This window comes from Dendropsophus ebraccatus, chromosome 4 (genome assembly GCF_027789765.1).
Source record: "Dendropsophus ebraccatus isolate aDenEbr1 chromosome 4, aDenEbr1.pat, whole genome shotgun sequence".
NCBI classification, from domain to species: domain Eukaryota; kingdom Metazoa; phylum Chordata; class Amphibia; order Anura; family Hylidae; genus Dendropsophus; species Dendropsophus ebraccatus.
The window spans coordinates 146,122,158-146,141,983 of NC_091457.1; the positions used below are offsets into that span (position 1 = coordinate 146,122,158).

At 43.7% G+C, this 19,826-nt stretch overlaps 1 protein-coding gene across 1 annotated transcript in view; it reads left to right on the plus strand.

Moving 5' to 3' along the window:
- Positions 1 to 18,074, plus strand: part of EP300 (E1A binding protein p300) — a 37,217-nt gene extending 19,143 nt beyond the window's left edge. The window contains exons 19-31 of the mRNA XM_069967352.1: positions 41 to 129; positions 4,646 to 4,726; positions 6,363 to 6,419; positions 6,965 to 7,042; positions 9,184 to 9,251; positions 9,336 to 9,486; positions 9,896 to 10,042; positions 11,031 to 11,144; positions 11,235 to 11,400; positions 12,999 to 13,163; positions 13,372 to 13,533; positions 13,684 to 13,965; positions 14,183 to 18,074. Of these exons, the coding sequence (XP_069823453.1) occupies positions 41 to 129; positions 4,646 to 4,726; positions 6,363 to 6,419; positions 6,965 to 7,042; positions 9,184 to 9,251; positions 9,336 to 9,486; positions 9,896 to 10,042; positions 11,031 to 11,144; positions 11,235 to 11,400; positions 12,999 to 13,163; positions 13,372 to 13,533; positions 13,684 to 13,965; positions 14,183 to 16,393 (3,771 nt within the window). The 3' untranslated portion in view covers positions 16,394 to 18,074. The remainder of the gene's footprint in view (positions 1 to 40; positions 130 to 4,645; positions 4,727 to 6,362; positions 6,420 to 6,964; positions 7,043 to 9,183; positions 9,252 to 9,335; positions 9,487 to 9,895; positions 10,043 to 11,030; positions 11,145 to 11,234; positions 11,401 to 12,998; positions 13,164 to 13,371; positions 13,534 to 13,683; positions 13,966 to 14,182) is intronic.
- Positions 18,075 to 19,826: the final 1,752 nt, after the last annotated feature.

A 19,826-nucleotide genomic window follows, 5' to 3' on the forward strand; every position in this document is an offset into this window, starting at 1 on the left:
GAGATACTTTCTTATAGACCTCTTTACACTTGTCTTCCAGCTTGAATTCTCTCCACAAACCCTTTGCTGTTACGGCAAACAGCTATGCACAATTCCACGCGATGCCACGTACTACAGCTATCAGAATAGGTAAGTACTCCCAGAAAAGAATCTTTGTTAAAGTATTAGAATTTAAGGCTTTAAAGAGCAATTCCAGTCCCTAGTTGCTTCTGATCCCTAGATTCTCCTGTACAGTACTGTTACTGTACCCCCCCCCCCCCCCCCCCCCCCCCCCCCCGCTTACTCTAGTCTAGTTGTAGGCCCCATCACCTTTAATAGTTTGTTGGATGAACGTTCTTTCAGCTGATAACTATTCCCTTTTGTACTTCATATACACATTCACTTGACAGTATGGATGAGTGCTTGGTGGGGAGGGGGGAATAAGCCACTGGTAGACACCTGACAACTGGTTGTCCCTTGAACAGAAGATTTGGGTGTTTGAATTCTAAAAGCCAGAACATCTTTTCCCTTGAGAGTTGTCACATGACAATACCTACAAGATAGCCAGCTATAGAGAACAAATAGAGCAGGCCCCTGCATGCGTGGCCCATTTTGTTTATCCAAGGCTGAAAGTTTTACTACATTGTTCGGGGGGTCCCAAGGTTGAACACCTACCGATTTGCAAGTTATCCTCCATCCTATCGATAAGGGGAGAACCAGAAATGAGAATGCTCCTGTAGTGTCAAGTGGTGGTCAGTAAGGACAGAATTGCCACGTACATTAAACATAGGATTCTCTATTAAAGTCAGCTGACGATTGTACCCATCCCCGTTGAAGTCTTGAGTCCCTTCATATAAATTAGATTGTCATATCTATTCTGGCCATAAATTTGTTTATCTACTTAAAGTTTATGGGTGGAATTTAAACTGGCGACAAACTTGGGGAGCTACAAAATGGGGGAGCCTTTAAAACTCATGTAAAACAGTTTACATGTAGGAATAGTTACGGTCCAAGCATTTGAATGGAATTGCTCTTTTAAGCACATGTTCTTGCCTATGATGTTCACCACCAGACAGAACTATTGTTAATGTTACGGTTTGATGTGTTCAGATGGGAAGCTAAACATTCTAGTATCTTAAATTTAACTTAAACAAACAAGAAAGTGTATTGAGAGAGTGCCGTTTCTCGTCACCCTATTTCTGCTTCTGTTTGTACCCTGCCTGTAATCAATAGATGTCTTGGCTTCTATGCTATGCTTCTAGTCATACGCTAAAGAAAGGTACTTAACATAAGTTTGTCTACCTCTTAATTCACAAAGCATTTACTGTTACGTGTGGGCAGGCATTTTGTTTAGATCTTCTTTTTCTCAGCTAAAATGCAGACAAGTTCTGTGAAAAGCCACATCTTCAATGTCTATACTCCTAAAAGAAGCCGTAAAACCCGAAATAGGAAAGTTAGGAATAGGCGTAACCTTATTGGGCAGAAGTATGAAACTAATATATGATCTGCTGCAATGTACAATACTGGAGGATGTGCGCTTCCAAACCCCATCCCACATGCACTCTAAAAATGCATAAAACGAATGAAAATCAGCCCATAGCGGAAACGACAATGGCTTCACTCCCTCAAAGTACAGAGGTGAAATCTGCTGCAGAATCACTGCTTGATCTTGGAGGGTTAATCCCATCTCAAGTGGCTACCACCATCTATAGAATTGTAGATGAGGGTCTAACCAGTGGGGACCTTAAAGGGAACCTGTCACCCCCCGTGCCGGGGTGACATGCTCCCGACCCCCGTTAGAGCCCCCTATACTCGCCTAATCCCGCCGGGTCCCGCTTCTGGAGGTGGTCGGGTGATGAAGATCTCAGCCGCTGCAGCCCGGCGCGCGCGCTGAGAGATGAGTCTAACACCCATAGAGAATGACAGGAGAGTCCAGCGCTCCGTCATTCTCTATGAGCGTTGGACTCATCTCTCAGGCTGCAGCGGCTGAGATCTTCATCACCCGACCATCTCCAGAAGCGGGATTAGGTGAGTGTAGGGGGCTCTAACGGGGGGTCGGGAGCCTGTCACCCCGGCACGGGGGGTGACAGGTTCCCTTTAAAGATACTTGTAACTGGGACAAAATTGTCCCCAGGATAAATGGTGAGCACCACATTCTTAATGGAGATGCCATACTTTACCTAGCACTGACTATAATATAGTGCAGGTAGTGGTATAATGTAGAATACAGAGCACTGACTGTTTGCAGCTTTGCTGCTGAACCAACTAAAAACTTGGCAAGGCTACTGCCCTGTTCACACAACACTTGGTGTAAAAAGAAAAATGGTTTTAAGTACAGTAGGACACACACATTGCAGTTTTCTTTTTAGCTTACTGGTTTAAAAAGATGATCGGGTTGTATCCTAGAAGTCAGTGGATGCAGCGGGATACTAGTCCCTTGCAGTGATCCAGCTGGATGCACCATAACCTGAGCAGCTCTGTCCCCCATAGGTGCCATCCGCAGGCCCATATCATAGTAAATCTATGTCCCCAGTGTGGTGGCTTCACTGCTTGTAAGTGATCATTGGCTAAAGCCTGTATTTAGGGTCTCCTAATGGAAGGGTTAGGTTAGATTGAATTTGTGGCTCTTCACAATAATAATGTACTCATACAATAATGCTTTGGCAGAGCAACATTGCTAGCGTCATAGAATGACTTGTTCCATTTGTCATGTTATAGATTTGTTCTCAGTTTGTTGTCTCACTCCGCTATCATTTTATAGAACTATTCAAATTATTGATAAACTATCACTAAAATAAAACGTCCCCTTCCCCAAAGAAGTGAGTCTGTGAGCCCTGTGTTATCTGCACTCATGACTTATACTTAATACAGCCCAATACTATACATGGTGCAGCTACAGTACTACCAGTGATCAATGCCACTGTGTTACTGACATGTGCATTAATATTGTAGAAACTTATTTATTTTTTAATACATCTGTTAAACCTAGAAGAGGTTGTCTCCTTTTGCTAGAATACAAAAAACATGTTTTTTTTAAAGCTTGGCCCCTCACATTGGACAAATGTCCCTGTACACATCAGTCCCCTAATGTGGACCACTCATTCTGGCATCTGGCTGGGGCTTATGTTTTCCCTTCTATTGAAATAAACCTACACTGCCGATTCCCTGCTCGGGAGATAGAACTATTGACGAGCCAAGCATCCGGATCTGGCCAGCTGATGGTGCTTCCTCCATGCAGACCTGTGCCATGGAGGGTCCACCTTTACAACCAATTGTTTAACTTAAAGGGGTTATCCAGCGCTACAAAAACATGGCCACTTTCTTTCAGAGACAACACGACTCTTGTCTCCAGCTCAGGTGCGGTTTGCAATTAAGCACTATTCACTTCAATGGAACTGAGCAGCAAAACCCCGCCCAAGCTGGAGACAAGAATGGGGCGGTCTCTGGAAGAAAGTGGCCAAGTTTTTGTAGCGCTGGATAACCCCTTTAACCCCAATTCTACCTTTTTAAAGTTATACAAATGATCAGAATGTCCAGAAGTAAATAGTTTCAGTACGTTCCCACCATTACCACAATGTTAGTCCCAATGCAGCTCTTCTAATTGAAAAGTGTAATATATCAGAAATGCATCTAAAACCCGAAAGTGTGCCTGTGATTTATAAAAATGGACATGTCACAGGGACACGACAACAGTTTGCTCATTGCAGAGTCCCCTACCACCAATCATTGGCAGCATTTGAGAGAAGCACACCTATATTCTTTTAATGGGGTTGTCCAGTGAAGCAGGACCGGGAGGTCACGAGCTGGAGTGAAGCACGCTACTGTGTGCTTCTCTTTTTGTTCTAATAATCAGTGGTCTGAGCTCAATGACTAATGAAAATTTTATCATGTCCCTGTGACATGTCAGATGTTTCCTATAAATTACAGGGGACACTTAAAGAAAAAAAGAGAACCTGTTCATGTAAAATCTTCTCCCAGATTTGTGTGTGCTGTTTCAGACTGCTGTCAGATCCCATGTAGTCTAATGCAGGAGTTGTACTCGAGCTCCATTCTATCTATCCCCTCATTCTGGGAACATACTACAAAAAATAGGAAAAAAAAATTGGTTGTGAAGCAGGAACCTCCTATGATATTGATATGGCTATATCTCTATATATCGAGACTGTTTGAGTCGTAGCATATCTGTAAGCGGAGCAGGATGACAAACTGTACCCTTGTCTCTGAACCTTGTTTTATTAGTTTTTGTTTAATCTTCCCTTTGATTTGCTGTAATGATTTTGCTGCTTGTAATCCCATTTCAAGAGAATCCTTTGCTAATCTGTGCTTTGCATTGGCTTTCTGCTTTGTCTGTCTGTCTTTGTCCGGCTTTTGTCATGCCCACCCCAACCCTGCTTTTTTTTTCTCTGTTTTATGTTCATTTCTTGCCCTTCCCTTGCTTGTACCTGTGGTGGCTTTGATTGCTATGAAATCCCAAAAATCCTTTAAAATAAAAACAAAAAACAATCAAAAAATTTCCCCGGGCTCGTGGCTTGGCCTGATGTGACCTCCTGCGTACACCCTGTGTCTCTCCTGCAACATCCTCTGACTGATGGCTTCCCGTCTCGCGTGGTTCGGCTGTGGTTGCGTGAACGCACAGTTCACCCAAATATGGCCTTCTTGCCGATAGGTACCACTTCTGTGAGAAATGCTTCAATGAGATCCAAGGGGAGAGTGTGTCCCTGGGTGACGACCCCACACAACCGCAAACGTAAGTAACCAGTTCCTTTACCATTTCTCCTTTCTGTATCGTGTGTGTTGAGAGATTATATATCTATTTATCTATAATATTTAGCATAGAGATGTGTGAAAATGTGTATACTGTATAGAGAAGTGTAAAAAAAAGGAAACTAAAATGTAAATATATAAAGTGTGTATGTATGTGTGTGTTTATGTATGTATATGCATGTATTTGTATTGTATATTTTTATTTTTGTGCTGCTTGCTTATGTATATTTTTGGAAACATTAATCCTTAGGTTTTTTATGTATGTAGTCTTTAGAAAGGTAAAAAGGTATTCTCATCAATGTTTTTGTGTTTCAAGAGTTGGAAGGTGACACGTGGGGATCAAATAGGTCAAAATGTACTGGTAAAACGTGCTAGTTGTAGGTTACTGGTTGGTACACGCTTCCAGTTTACAGCCCTTTATGTAAGGATACTCCCATTTTTGATTATGATATAGAGGGACTTATACACCACTGTCTGTCTGTAGTTTTTACAATGAATGCGACTGTCCTGATGGACCTTTGCTTTGCATGTAATGGCAGGGCTATATAGCGATTTCCAGACCTGTATTTCTTTTGCTTATAGCAGTGGTAGGGAAACTGGAACACAGCTTTGGCTGTCAAGGCATGATGGGAATTGTAGTTTTGCAACAGCTGGAGGGCCGAAGGTTCCCTACCACTAACCTATAGTAGCTCTCTAGCGGATTTCAGCTCTCCAGCTGTCCGCACAGTGTTACCATGATTTTCAAGCACTGACAGAGTTGAGCCTTACATTTACCACAGTAATGTGAGACTGTGCTGATACCTGTATTTAGGTATTAGTGAAGTGGGTGTATCCAGTTGGGGATTACTCACCAATGTCTATATCTTTACTCCATTCTTAAGCTGGGGCAATAGAGGCTAGGGGAGTTTTTTTTCCCTTTCAGAATTTTGCCTAGTCAGGTAATAGTAAAAATAAGCTGTACTTGTCTCCATCACTCCCCACTGCCACCATTCTTAGAGAACACAGGTTTAGGGTCTGCAGTAGCACTTGCCTGCTCAGTGATTGGCTGATGCAGGACAGTGCTGGGCTCACTGATCACTGAGCGGGCATGTGCAGGTGCAGACTCCAAACCTGGAAGTGCTGCGCTTTGGGATCCGTTTACCATAAGAATGGCAGCAGAGCGCGGAAAGTAATTACAAGTTATAAAAAAAAATAAAAAAAATATATATGTGTGTGTGTGTAATAAATATATATATATATATATATATATATATATATATATATATATATATATATATATATATATATATATAATATATACTCCCCAGCTAAGCATGAAGGTGTTCTTGGTGAGTATAAGGAGGTAGGTTCAGTCCTATAGACCATAAATAGAGTGGCTGGGTTAACGTGTGATGTCCGCAACATTTTAACAGAACTCTGGAACCCCTTGTTTTCGCATTGCCAAGGGGTGGGGCTCCCCCTTAATCATACATTTATTCTCTATTCTGTAGATGGGGCTATGTCTTGAGGGTAGGACAATCCACTTAATTGTGTTATGGAAAATTGTAAGATATGTTTAAGCCTTATTGTCTTGCTGTGTAATGTTGTTATTCATTGCTTCGGTTTTGTGTTCATCTTAGAACCATTGGCAAAGAGCAGTTCTCCAAGCGGAAGAACGACACCCTGGACCCAGAACTGTATGTATCTGCCATCATGTACATTCTCAAATCTTAAGTGTCTGACAATTTAAAGAATAGATGTAATTCTTCAGTCACAGTTGTTGTATTAGCAAATATATTAGCAAAATAATATAAAGCAATTTAGTCTTGGTTAAATCTATTGTTTAGTGCCCTATGGGTCTAGAAAGAAGTAGCGGGGAGGGGCCGTCTTCACAAGATACGTAGGGATAAGTAACCGATTGCTGCGGGCTCAATCAGATTGACCTCCACCGATTACAAAGGTCTGTTGTCCCCTGAATGTAGTGGCAGCACGCACACACTATTGGACAGTGCTGAGCTCTGAACTACATAGAGAGAGAATGCAGTGCTGGATATGCATAATGCTGCTTCAGTCATTTAGAGAAAGTAACGTCGGTTTTTGGGATCAGTGGGGGTGGGGGGGTCCAGTGCTGACAACCACTGATCAGTAAGTTAGCACCTAATTTGTCTGATATAAGCCCTCAATTTGTCTGTGCATCTTTTGAGATATAGTTTGTGTATACCTATGGACTTTCTATCTTCAGGTTTGTGGAGTGCTTGGAATGTGGTCGGAAAATGCACCAAATTTGCGTCCTACACAATGAGACCATTTGGCCAATGGGGTGAGTTTGCATCTATTTTCACATCACGTTAGGTTGTCACTAGCATTGAGAGGAGAGGCCAAACTGTTTGAGTTCAGCAACATTCTTCGAACCCGAACTCTTATTATTTGACTCCCTGTGGCTGCAGAGGTTGGATGGCACCCAAGGGAGTCCTTGGATAGGGGCCGTCTTTGCCCCTGTTTTTTGTCATCCTCTCTTCCTGTTTTAGTGAGTCATTGGTATATTACTGAATAGACCTTTTTCTGGTATTGGCTCTTTTTGTTGTAGTAATCGTATAGCTCCCACAATATAGCTCCAAACAACTGTGCATGTCCCCCCTCCTGGACCAGTCCTGTCCGAGCGCCCCCCCCCACACACACCCGGCCGGGGAGCGCTGCGCACGTTGTCCTGTGTGTGCAGGGACGCGGCCATGTCAGAGCTGAAGGTGGAGGAGCAGCACTTGGGAGCAGCTGACCTGTCATCTCATCCCCTCAGTACTAGTACAGGACTGTAACATAGGAGGAATAATGGGCTGCAGCAGGCAGGATAACTTATAGCTGTGTGTGGTATCCTGCCTGCTGCAGCCCATCCATTCGTCCTATGTTACAGTCCTGTACTGTTACTGAGGGGACTGCAGTCATACACCCATGTACGCCCCCCCCCCCCCCCCCCTGTACAGTCATACACCCCTGTCCACCCCCCTATACAGTCATACACCCCTGTCCTCCTCCCCATACAGTCATACACCCCTGTCTCCCCCCCCCCCCCCCCCCCGTATAGTCATACACCCCTGTCCGCCCCCCCCCCGTATAGTCATACACCCCTGTCCGCCCCCCCCCCCGTATAGTCATACACCCCTGTCTCCCCGCCCCCCACCCGTATAGTCATACACCCCTATCCCCCCCCCTGTAAAGTCATACAACCCTGCCTCCCCCCGTATAGTCATACACCCCTGCCTCCCCTCCCCCCGTATAGTCATACACCCCTGTCCGCCCCCCCCCCGTACAGTCATACACCCCTGTCCCCCCCGTATAGTCATACATCACTGTCTCTCCCCCCCCTGTATAGTCATACATCACTGTCTCTCTCTCCCCCCCCCCCCCCCCTGTATAGTCATACACCCCTGTCCGCCCCTACCCCTATGTGCCCCCTGTATAGTCATACACCCCTGTCCCCCCGGCGTATAGTCATACACCCCTGTCGTCGTCCCCCCCGTATAGTCTCACACCCCTGTCCCCCGTATAGTCACACACCCCTGTCCCCCGTATAGTCACACACCCCTGTCCCCCGTATAGTCACACACCCCTGTATAGTAACACACCCCTATCTTGCCCCCCCCCTGGTATAGTCATACACCCCTTTATAGTCATACACCGCTATCCCCCCCTGTATAGTCATACACCGCTATCCACCCCTGTATAGTCATGCACCCCTGTCTAGTCATGCACCCCTGTCTAGTCATGCACCCCTGTCTAGTCATGCACCCCTGTCTAGTCATGCACCCCTGTCTAGTCATGCACCCCTGTCTAGTCATGCACCCCTGTCTAGTCATGCACCCCTGTCTAGTCATGCACCCCTGTCTAGTCATGCACCCCTGTCTAGTCATGCACCCCTATCCCTATCTACTCCCATGTATAGTTCTGTACCCCCATCCCTATGTTCCTACTGTATAGTAATGCACCCCAATCCATCCCCCCATATAGTCATATACACCTATCCACCCCCCATATAGTCATATACACCTATCCACCCCCCATATAGTTATACACATGTATTCCTATATGACCCCCTGTGTATACACATCCTGTAGAGGCTGTATACCTGTTTATACACATCCAGGTCTCTGCTGAGACCCCTAATAATGACAAATAGTAATAATGATAATAGACTAATCATGGGTTGCTGTTCAGTTCTTTTTCACTTTTTCTAATCAAAATATCGCCAGTTTGGGATGGCAAGTGGGTGTGGTTTGCTAAAAGGGGCGTGTCATCGTTGAATTATCGTTACCGCGGCTACATGTGCGATAAACCGCGATATTGATTTAGGCCAATATCGCCCAGCCCTACCTAGTTGTCCCAGTGATAAGTAACTAATACACATACCTTTGTTGTATTATAAATTATATTTACATATATGTATAATTATTTTTCCCCAAACTGCAGTTTTGTTTGTGATGGCTGCCTAAAGAAAAGTGGCCGGACCAGGAAAGAGAACAAGTTTTCTGCTAAAAGTAAGTGATTTGGAGAAGGCTCTGATCGTGCTGCCTGTCACTCGGCTTTGCGGTGACTTATCATTTACCAATTTTTTTATACAGGGCTCCCGACTACGAGGTTAGGCACCTTTTTGGAAAATCGTGTGAATGAATATCTTCGCAGACAAGCACATCCCGAGGCTGGAGAGGTGACAGTGCGTGTTGTTCATGCGTCTGATAAAACGGTAGAAGTAAAGCCTGGGATGAAGGCAAAGTAAGTACCTGACTGCCATGTAATTGTACAATGAAGTATGGAAGCAAGAGGTTGAGAAGTCATTGATTTACAGTAATGTTTTCTTTAGGGACTCGCAATTCTGAAACTATAATGTCTGGAGGATAGACTGGGTTAGTCCAGGCATTTACATATTAATACATTAGTTTCATCATATGTGGATAGGTGTCTGTATTGGAACAAGCTCTTCAAGTTGAATGAGCATCTAATAAATCCAACATTTAGCCAAAAATGTGAATGTCACAAGCTCCAATTTACAAGTGTGCTGTGTTTTACTTTCTGACTGTAAGTAAGAAAGTAGAGAATGGAGAAAGTCAGAGGATTGGTTACCAGGTGAATGGGCACCTAGCTACTTCTGAAAAAGCTCACCCGTAACTTCTGCTGCTTTCAGGTTTGTGGACACGGGAGAAATGGCAGAATCTTTTCCATATCGGACAAAAGCCTTATTTGCCTTTGAAGAAGTGGATGGAGTTGAGTTGTGTTTTTTCGGCATGCATGTACAGGAGTATGGCTCCGATTGTCCACCACCTAACCAGAGGTACGTATCAAAATGTTTAGATGTAGATTTTACCCAGAAGGTGTAGTAGAAAGCGGGTGATATGAGATTAAGCCTAATGGAGAACTGGGGGTGCAAATTGTATTAGGAGCAAAGTGGCTGCAGACATTTTTGCAACTGTCCTGTTCATCTGAAACATCCCATTTTGGGAGTTATCAATGGTAATAATGTCTAATAATCCAAAAGATCGAATCCATTTTAGCCAAAACAGAAAATGGTTTATTTTTTTGGGTTGTTTTCTTTTCCCTTTTAAACTATTCCTCTATGGTAAATGGTAAATACTTTATGGAAACACTGGGGGAAAGTGGAGAAAAAAATATCAAATTCTTGGAAAATGTAAATTTAGACTAGACAGCCTACAAATGCACCAGAATTTTAACAGTGGCTCAGGCAGTTCAAAAATCGGGCACATTTTTACAGTCTGGGGGGGGGGGGCATTCACGCATTTCGTGTGCAGTCTGTAAATATGGACAATGTGCTACGGAACAGAGGTCAATGTTCCCAGCATAATCAGTCGTCATAATGTCATCACCTCCGAAACTGTTTAAATCTTCAGACTACTGTACTGATGTGCTGTGTTAGTTCAGTAGCGTGAATATTGTAAACAGTTTTGAAGTTGATGGCATTATAATTGTTTATGCTGGGAACACTGAACACTGTTCCGTAGTTTACAGACCGTGCACAAAACGTGTGTATGGCCCTAAGTTTGAACCATCTATAAATTGGCTTACCTTTACACCTAATTGTGGCACACTTAGCCTACCTCTTTAAACAAAGCCACACCTACCTTCTAGTAAGCCCCACCCCTTAAGCATGGTGAATGTTTCTAAAACAGACATTTGGAAGGTACAATGGTCACATTTTTCTTTCTAATGGTACTAGTTTGGGGGCCTTACCCTCCACTTTCAGTATGTATATCTTTCTTTGATATTCATATCTCTAATTTGTATATTTTGTCTTTGTCCTTTAGGCGAGTATACATTTCCTATCTTGACAGTGTTCACTTTTTTCGGCCAAAGAGTCTGAGAACAGCAGTCTACCATGAGATTCTAATTGGGTACTTGGAGTATGTTAAGAGACTTGGGTAAGTGTCACCGCCTGTGTGTTTAAATCACTGTCGCCTTACCTGGTGGTATGCTAATCCTACATAACAATCTTATTTATGTTCCGTCAGGTACACAACGGGCCATATATGGGCCTGTCCTCCTAGCGAAGGAGATGACTACATCTTCCACTGTCACCCCATGGACCAGAAAATACCAAAACCCAAACGCCTCCAAGAATGGTACAAGAAGATGTTGGATAAGTCTGTGTCGGAGCGCATTGTTCATGACTACAAGGTCTGTATGGCTTGTGGACTAGTAATTGCATGTAATAGCCCTGTAATGGGTCTCAGGTTTTCTACTGCTCTGAAACTGTACCTGACGCCCGCTGTTGGATCAGCGGCAACTTCCTATGTTAATCCGCAATGAGACTGTAGTGTGCATTACTCTCATTAGGTTTTTAGTATCCAAGGAGACATTAAAGGGGTATTCCAGGTTATTTTGATATTAATTCTACTGATTTCTCTTGTAATATAATTAATATATCTCATTGGTTTCTATAATAAATTTTGTCTCTTTCTCTCTATTTTTATGTAAGTCACGTGTTTCTGTGACGTCACCGAACCGGAAGTGTGGGGACTTCCCCGACTCGGCCGGCCTCTTGGTGTTTATGTAGTTAGAAAGCTAGCAGAGCTTTACAAACGGCCTCCCTGCGCACGGGAGGTCACATGACACCCTGTTCCCGGGCGGCCTGTCAGTGTGAAGGAGGTCGCATCCACCTCCTGTATAATCACTAAAACCCTCCACCCCCTGCCAGTATAATCCTCCCGATGTCTCCCCCGGCCCCCTCCATCCTGTGTATACAGTCCTTTTCAAAGATCTCTCACCCCATCCCCCGGTCTCGGCACCTCTTGCACTCAGCTGACAGGCTCTCTCTCTCTCTCTCTCTCTCTCGCTGTGTGTGAAGCAGGAGAGATTTCTTTCCTGCTCCGTACACAGTTCCTGGCAGCTGAGTTTTATCGGGGCAATTGACAGGCACTGTGTACGGAGCAGGAAAGAAATCTCTCCTGCTTCACACACAGCGAGAGAGAGAGAGAGAGAGCCTGTCAGCTGAGTGCAAGAGGTGCCGAGACCGGGGGATGGGGTGAGAGATCTTTGAAAAGGACTGTATACACAGGATGGAGGGGGCCGGGGGAGACATCGGTATGATTATACTGGCAGGGGGTGGAGGGTTTTAGTGATTATACAGGAGGTGGATGCGACCTCCTTCACACTGACAGGGCGCCCGGGAACAGGGTGTCATGTGACCTCCCGTGCGCAGGGAGGCCGTTTGTAAAGCTCTGCTAGCTTTCTAACTACATAAACACCAAGAGGCCGGCCGAGTCGGGGAAGTCCCCACACTTCCGGTTCGGTGACGTCACAGAAACACGTGACTTACATAAAAATAGAGAGAAAGAGACAAAATTTATTATAGAAACCAATGAGATATATTAATTATATTACAAGAGAAATCAGTAGAATTAATATCAAAATAACCTGGAATACCCCTTTAACTATTGGATTAACAGAGAATTTTGACGCTGATCCTGCAGAGGGCGTCATGACAGGTACATACAACTCTGTATATAGGAGGGAGCTTGTAAAGAGCTGGATTGTGGCTCCTTGTTTCCATCGTAAAGAGCTGGATTGTGGCTCCTTATTTCCATCATAAGAGCAAGAAATTTTTGAAGTCGCGGATCTGGTGCATGACAGACAGTAATGGATTTGTCTCCAACAAAATTTTCCAACATTTTATACAAATATTTTTAGACTTATCCAGATCCCCCTAGAAATCACTTGTAACTTGAGCGACTCATTTTGTTTAATTTTCTTTACCTTGTTTTACCCCCAAATAGGATATTTTCAAGCAGGCAACAGAAGACAGACTGACAAGCGCAAAGGAATTGCCATATTTTGAAGGCGATTTTTGGCCAAATGTTCTAGAAGAAAGTATCAAGGAGTTAGAACAGGAGGAGGAAGAAAGAAAACGGGAAGAGAATACCGGCAGTGAGAGCATTGAGGTGAATGAAGGTTTTTGTTTTGTTTTCCCCCCCCCCAACTTAACTGAAGCAATGGAGCCCCTAGCAATAAGACATCTATTAGCTATACTATAGAATATCTATAGTGTGAAAACCCCTTTAACTTCCTATGTTTCCATAAACTTAATAAAAGAAATCCATTCTTTATTTCTACCACAATGTTTTAATAATTTTCCTTGTGTTCAAAAAGGTGGGAAAAGGTGATAGCAAAAACGCAAAGAAGAAGAACAATAAAAAGACAAGTAAGAACAAGAGCAGTTTAAGTCGAGGAAGCAAGAAGAAGCCTGGAATGCCTAATGTTTCCAATGACTTGTCGCAGAAACTGTATGCTACTATGGAGAAACACAAAGAGGTGGGTGGTTCTTCTGTCCGACACCTATACAATGCAGGTCATACACTTAGGGAAGAATACAACTGTATTTTAAAACTCGTTCTTGCTTGAGTGTTCAGAATATGAACTCTGTTTTACTATAAATTTTCCCCTTTTTTTTTTTGGATATAGGTCTTCTTCGTTATCCGTTTGATCGCTGGCCCCGCTGCCAACTCTCTTCCTCCAATTGTGGAACCAGATCCCCTGATCCCTTGTGACTTAATGGATGGACGGGATGCCTTCCTAACTCTGGCCAGGGACAAACACTTAGAGTTCTCCTCCCTGCGTAGAGCCCAATGGTCGACAATGTGCATGTTAGTGGAACTTCACACTCAGAGCCAGGACCGCTTTGTGTATACCTGCAATGAATGCAAGCATCACGTAGAAACAAGATGGCACTGCACAGTTTGTGAGGTAAGCCTGTGACAGCATCATATTGCCTACAGTCTTCTATGTTGCTTTTTAGATACAAATTTCTTTTTGCTTCATGTGCATTCACTTTGGTCAAAGAACAAGTATGGAGCCTTAAAATACATATCTTTATCTAATATATAATTTGTTATCTAATTGTAAGATTATTCATGGTTTCCGATTAAACATTACTGACGGCCTTATTTTTTCTCTCCTTCAGGATTACGACTTGTGCATCACTTGCTACAGTACGAAAACCCATGAGCACAAAATGGAGAAACTTGGGCTTGGTTTGGATGATGAGAGTAACAGCCAGCAAACAGCTGCAACACAAAGTCCTGGAGATTCTCGTCGTCTCAGCATACAACGTTGCATCCAGTCTTTGGTCCACGCTTGTCAGTGCCGCAATGCAAACTGCTCTCTGCCATCTTGCCAGAAGATGAAACGGGTGGTTCAGCACACAAAGGGCTGCAAACGCAAGACCAATGGTGGTTGTCCTATTTGCAAGCAACTCATTGCTCTCTGTTGCTATCATGCTAAACACTGCCAAGAGAACAAGTGCCCTGTGCCCTTCTGCCTCAATATCAAGCAGAAATTACGGCAACAGCAACTACAGCACAGACTTCAGCAAGCCCAAATGCTGCGGAGGCGAATGGCTAGCATGCAGAGAACAGGTGTCGGTGTCCCTCAGCAAGGGCTTCCCTCGCCAAATTCTGCTGGCCCGACAACACCCACTGGACAGCAACCTCAAACACCACAGACCCCTCAACCCCAGTCTCAGCAGGCACCGCAGCCTCAGCCACCGCCACCCAATAGTATGCCTCCATATGGTATGGCACGCGCTCAGTCCTCCAGTAGTATATCACAAGGCAAGGCAGCTGGACAAATGACTCCCCCCACACCACCCCAGGGAGGGTCGGTGCCGCAGCCTGGTCCTCCTCCTGCTGCTGTGGAGATGGCCATGCAAATTCAGCGGGCAGCAGAGACTCAAAGGCAAATGGCAAAGACTCAAATTTTCCCTAGGCCCATGATGAACTCGCACCAAATGCAACCAATGCAGCCAATGGGAATGAACCCGCAGCAAGGTCCACGGGGACCAAGTCTTATTGATTCCGGAATGAATCCAGCAGGCATGCCACAGCCTCCACAGCAGCCACAACCTCAGTGGGTACAAACTGGCCTTGGCCAACCCCAAACCATGCAGCCAAACATGCAGAGATCACCTGTTATGCCTGTACCACAGGGGCAACCAATAAATATGCCTCCGCAGCCCGGTATGGGACAGGTTCCTGGACCAAGCCAAGCTAAGCAAGGCTCCTTGCCACAAGCTGCACTTCAAAACCTTCTGCGCACTCTACGGTCTCCCAGCTCACCAATGCAACAGCAGCAGGTGCTGAATATCCTGCACTCTAATCCACAGCTATTGGCCGCTTTCATCAAGCAAAGAGCAGCCAAGTACGCCAGCAACCAAGCCCCACAGGGTGTTGGCAACATGCCAGGAATGCCATCCCAAGTCGTGCACTCCAATGCAGGCATGCAGGGCCTCAATCCAATGCAGGCAGTAGGACCACGCCCTACCATGTCTCAGCCGCCTCAAGCACCTCAGCAGCAATCACCTCAACAACCCCCTCCGCAAACAGGCATTGCAGGGATGAATGCACAGGGCCAACAGGTGAACATGAACCACGCTGGAATTTCTCCACAGTTCCGGGACATGATTCTTCGACGTCAAATGATGCAGCAGCAACAACAACAGCAGCAGCAGCAACAACAACAACAACAGCAGCAGCAGCAGCAGCAAGGAGTTGGTCCTGGGATGGTAAACCATAGTCAGTTTCAACAACACCAGGTTATGAGCAGTTATACGCAGCAGCAGCAACAGCAGCAGCGACTTCAGCACCATATGCAGATGCAACAAGGTGGCATTGCACAGATGAGCCAGGGAATGCCCGGCGATGCTGGCAATAGTTTGCAGACCTTCCAGCAGCGCCTTTTGCACCAGCAGATTGGATCTCCAGCACAGCAGAATCCAATGAGTCCACAGCAACATATGCTGCCAGGTCCTGCCCAGTCACCCCACCTCCAAGGCCAGCAACTCCCTCCTTCATTAAGCAACCAGGTGCGTTCTCCCCAGCCCGTTCCATCTCCACGTCCCCAATCCCAGCCCCCTCATTCTAGCCCATCTCCTCGCATGCAGCCCCAGCCATCCCCTCATCACGTTTCTCCCCAGACAAGTTCGCCTCATCCGGGCATGGTAGGCGTTGGGCAAGGGAACCCTATGGATCAAGGACACTACGGGAGCCCGGATCCCTCAGCTATGCTGTCTCAGATGGCTGGTCTTCACGGAGGGGGAATCTCTGACCTGGGTCTGAGTGGAGACAACTCGGACCTTAATCCCAGCCTTTCACAGAATACACTAGACATCCACTAAGAATTGGGGGGGAGGGACAGAAGGAAGTCGCACTTCCATCCTTTACATCGGCAAAAGACTACGTGTAAGAAATCCAGAAAAGAAAAACAAACTTATTTTCTTCTCAGACTGACTTTTTATACTGAAGAACAGCTGTGTTTCTTTTTGTGGATTGGGGAGGGTGGGACGAAGGGCTTGTGGGTATTTTCAAATTTTTTGATTTTTTTTTTTTTTTTTTTTTATTCTCCAGAGACGCTGTGCTTAGGGTAAAAAAATAATAAAAAATAAATAAAAAGAAAAACTTAAGGAAGGCCTGCAGAGAGTGGGGAGGGGCGTATATTAATATTGTTATTATAATTATTACAAAGAATATATTTTCAGTGGCTGGGCCAGCCTCTCGATATCTTCCTGTTATGATGCAGAGTATTCCCTAGCTCCTGATCTCCTCCACACCTAACATGACTATCTGTTTTTATGTTGTGAATTATTTTTTTGTTTGTCTTATATTTCTTAAATTAATGAAATGGAAAAAACGTTGACTGTTTTTATTTGGTGTTAGACGGTTTCTGTAAAGCCATTCTTTTTTTTTTTTTTTCTCTCTCTCTCCTCTTCCCTGTGTTACCATCCTCGTCTCCGTCATTGTCTCTAAATCCACGTCGATAGAATTCTTTCACTGGCCACAAATTGCACTCGACACAGGGCTCACATTTTTTTTTTTTTTTTCATTTTGTTTCCGGTGGCTGTGATTTTTATCACGTATATACTATAATATTTTATGTATATATTAAAAAAAAAAATATTATATTATATCTGACTCCCATGTAAAGGAATCGTGAATCACAGTCGGAAAGGGTTTCTTTTTTTTTTTTTTTCTTTTTTTATTAATGGTCAGTTGCCCCATTCGCGGGCATGGACGGTATGAAATTTGGGTGAGAAGGGACTGCTGTGCTGCCAACACAGAGGTTTTCAGAGGATGGTTTAATGTTGCTTTAAAACAGAAGAGATATAAATATATATATATACATATATATAAATAAATCTATATATAAATAACTAAAATAGCCCCACCCTTCTTTTCTGTGCTGGGAGCCAATTGGGTACAAGGCATAAGAATAATGTAAATTTTTACCCCTTTTGCCTTGTTTACCTCATCTTTACAAAAGAAGCCCAGAAAAAAATAAATAAAACTATTCTGTTAAGGCAAGTATTTGCAACCTAAATGGTGTTATGTATACATGTTTCAAAGGGGCATCAAGGAAATATATTTTATTTTACTATATTATTGCACCAGCCAGGTCAGATGTACTATATTTATTGGACTGTAGATTCTGGAAAAGGTTAATAGTTATTAAAACACTTTTTTTGGGGTTTTTTTTTCCTCCCCCCATCCATGTTACTGTAACATCTGAATAAAAAGAACTGAGAATGCCAGTGTTCACCATGATGCTGGTCATGACTGTTGAATCCTTTCTCCCTTTTTTTTTTTTTTTTTTCCTTGGAAAAAAATTTGTACATGGAGAAGCAGGAAAGAGACTGTCTTTCCGTGTCTCCCTCCCCCCTCCTCTTTCAATAACGTGGTGTTAAATGGTGTAAATCATGAAATGAACTGGGCTCTCCTAAATACAAAATTTAAATCACTGTACAAATTGTTGCATTTCATTTATTACTTATTGTTAAATAAACTGTGTGAGACAGATGATAATTCTGAGTAGTCTTATTTCTATCTACCATGGGGCCAGGTACTGTAGCAGAGAGAACTTCCTTCATTAGATTCATAGCAGTGTTACTATACTGTGCCGTGGGTGTGATACCACTCTTGGGTCGCGAAACAATTAAATGATTGGACTACGGCACCCAATTACCAAAACTAGGGTTTACTTTGGAAAATATGGCTCCAATTTAACATAACTGCATAAATATAGCAGGGGTCAATACAGAGATCTTTCCCATGATCAGTTTCATCTGGACTGGAACTATAACAAGGAGACGTCCTGGCTGTGCATCAACATAGAAGGGGATTCTTTACTGTAAGGGGCCTATTCCACCGGACGATTATCGTTTGCATAATCGTTAACCATCTCAAACGACCGCTATTGCGAAAGACCTGAAAACATTCACTCATTTCCATGGAACGATAATCGTTACTTATGATCGTAATTGCGATCTTTTTGTCTTTGCAATAGATACGAACGCAATAGCGAATAAATAGCAAACGACCGAACGATGTCATTCAATGCGAACGAGCAACGATAAAAATAGGTCCAGGTCTTATGAAGCGATCAACGATTTCTCGTTCGGTCGTTAATCGTTAACTGCATTTCAACCGAACGATTATCGTTTAGATTTAACGATAATCGTCCGGTGGAATAGGGCCCTAAGAGCAGTGAGACTATGAAAGGCCTTGCCTGGGAAGACAATGGTGAGTTAACTAAAATTAGTTGAAGTGGGGGGATGTTTTTAATATATATATTAATGTTATAGTTAAAGCGTAGCGTACCTGTTGCAGAAATTTTGCAATATCCTTATTCAAAATTAATGTTATATGTACGGCCTAACTGTGCTCACGCCCCCTCCGTGCTGATGTTTTTTTTTTTTTTCTCTGTTCAAGAAAAGAAGCCAAACACAGGAAGCCCCAGTCCTTTGTGCACTCACAAGCAAAAGATACCTGTTCATCATGCAGGTTGTATATCAACTGAGGGCAATTAAGGGTCCATTTACACAGAAAGATTATCTGACAGATTATCTGCCAAAGATTTGAAGCCAAAGCCAGGAATGGATTTGAAAAGGAGAAATCTCAGGCTTTCCTTTATGACCTGATCTGTTTACAGTATGTTCCTGGCTTTGGCTTCAAATTTTTGGCAGATAATCTTTCTGTGTAAATGGACCCTAATTTAGGCTAATTATATTTAATGTTTGCTAATTATATTATCAACTATTCCTGCTTACCAGAAGATAATGCTCTTTGTTATGCAACAATTTAGTCAGTATAATGTCACTATGTGGTTTGGTGCTGTGTGACAGGAGAGCTGACCATACAATGCAAGCACCCCCAGGATTCTCTGCTACTGAATGTGGACATGCAGCAGCTGTACACATGTGCAGTGAAGGGAGACACTTAGTGGCCATCACATTGATTTAAACCACACAGAAAAATTGCTAAATTGCTTGCAGTCACAACCCCTGTAGACTTCTTAAAACTAAAAAATTTACTCAGCGTTATGCCTTAATAGATTTTGAAGAAAAGGTTGTTAATCCAAGGGATCATTCTGATTGCCAGTTTTGTTTTTTCTTCTTCCCTAAAGCTAACAATACATATTAAAGGGTGTTAAAGGGTTTATCCAGAGCTACAAAAACATGGCCACTTTCTTCCAGAGACAGCACCGCTCTTGTCTCCAGCTTGGGTGGAATTTTGCTGCTCAGTTCTATTGTAGTGAATGGAGCTTAAAGGGGTTAT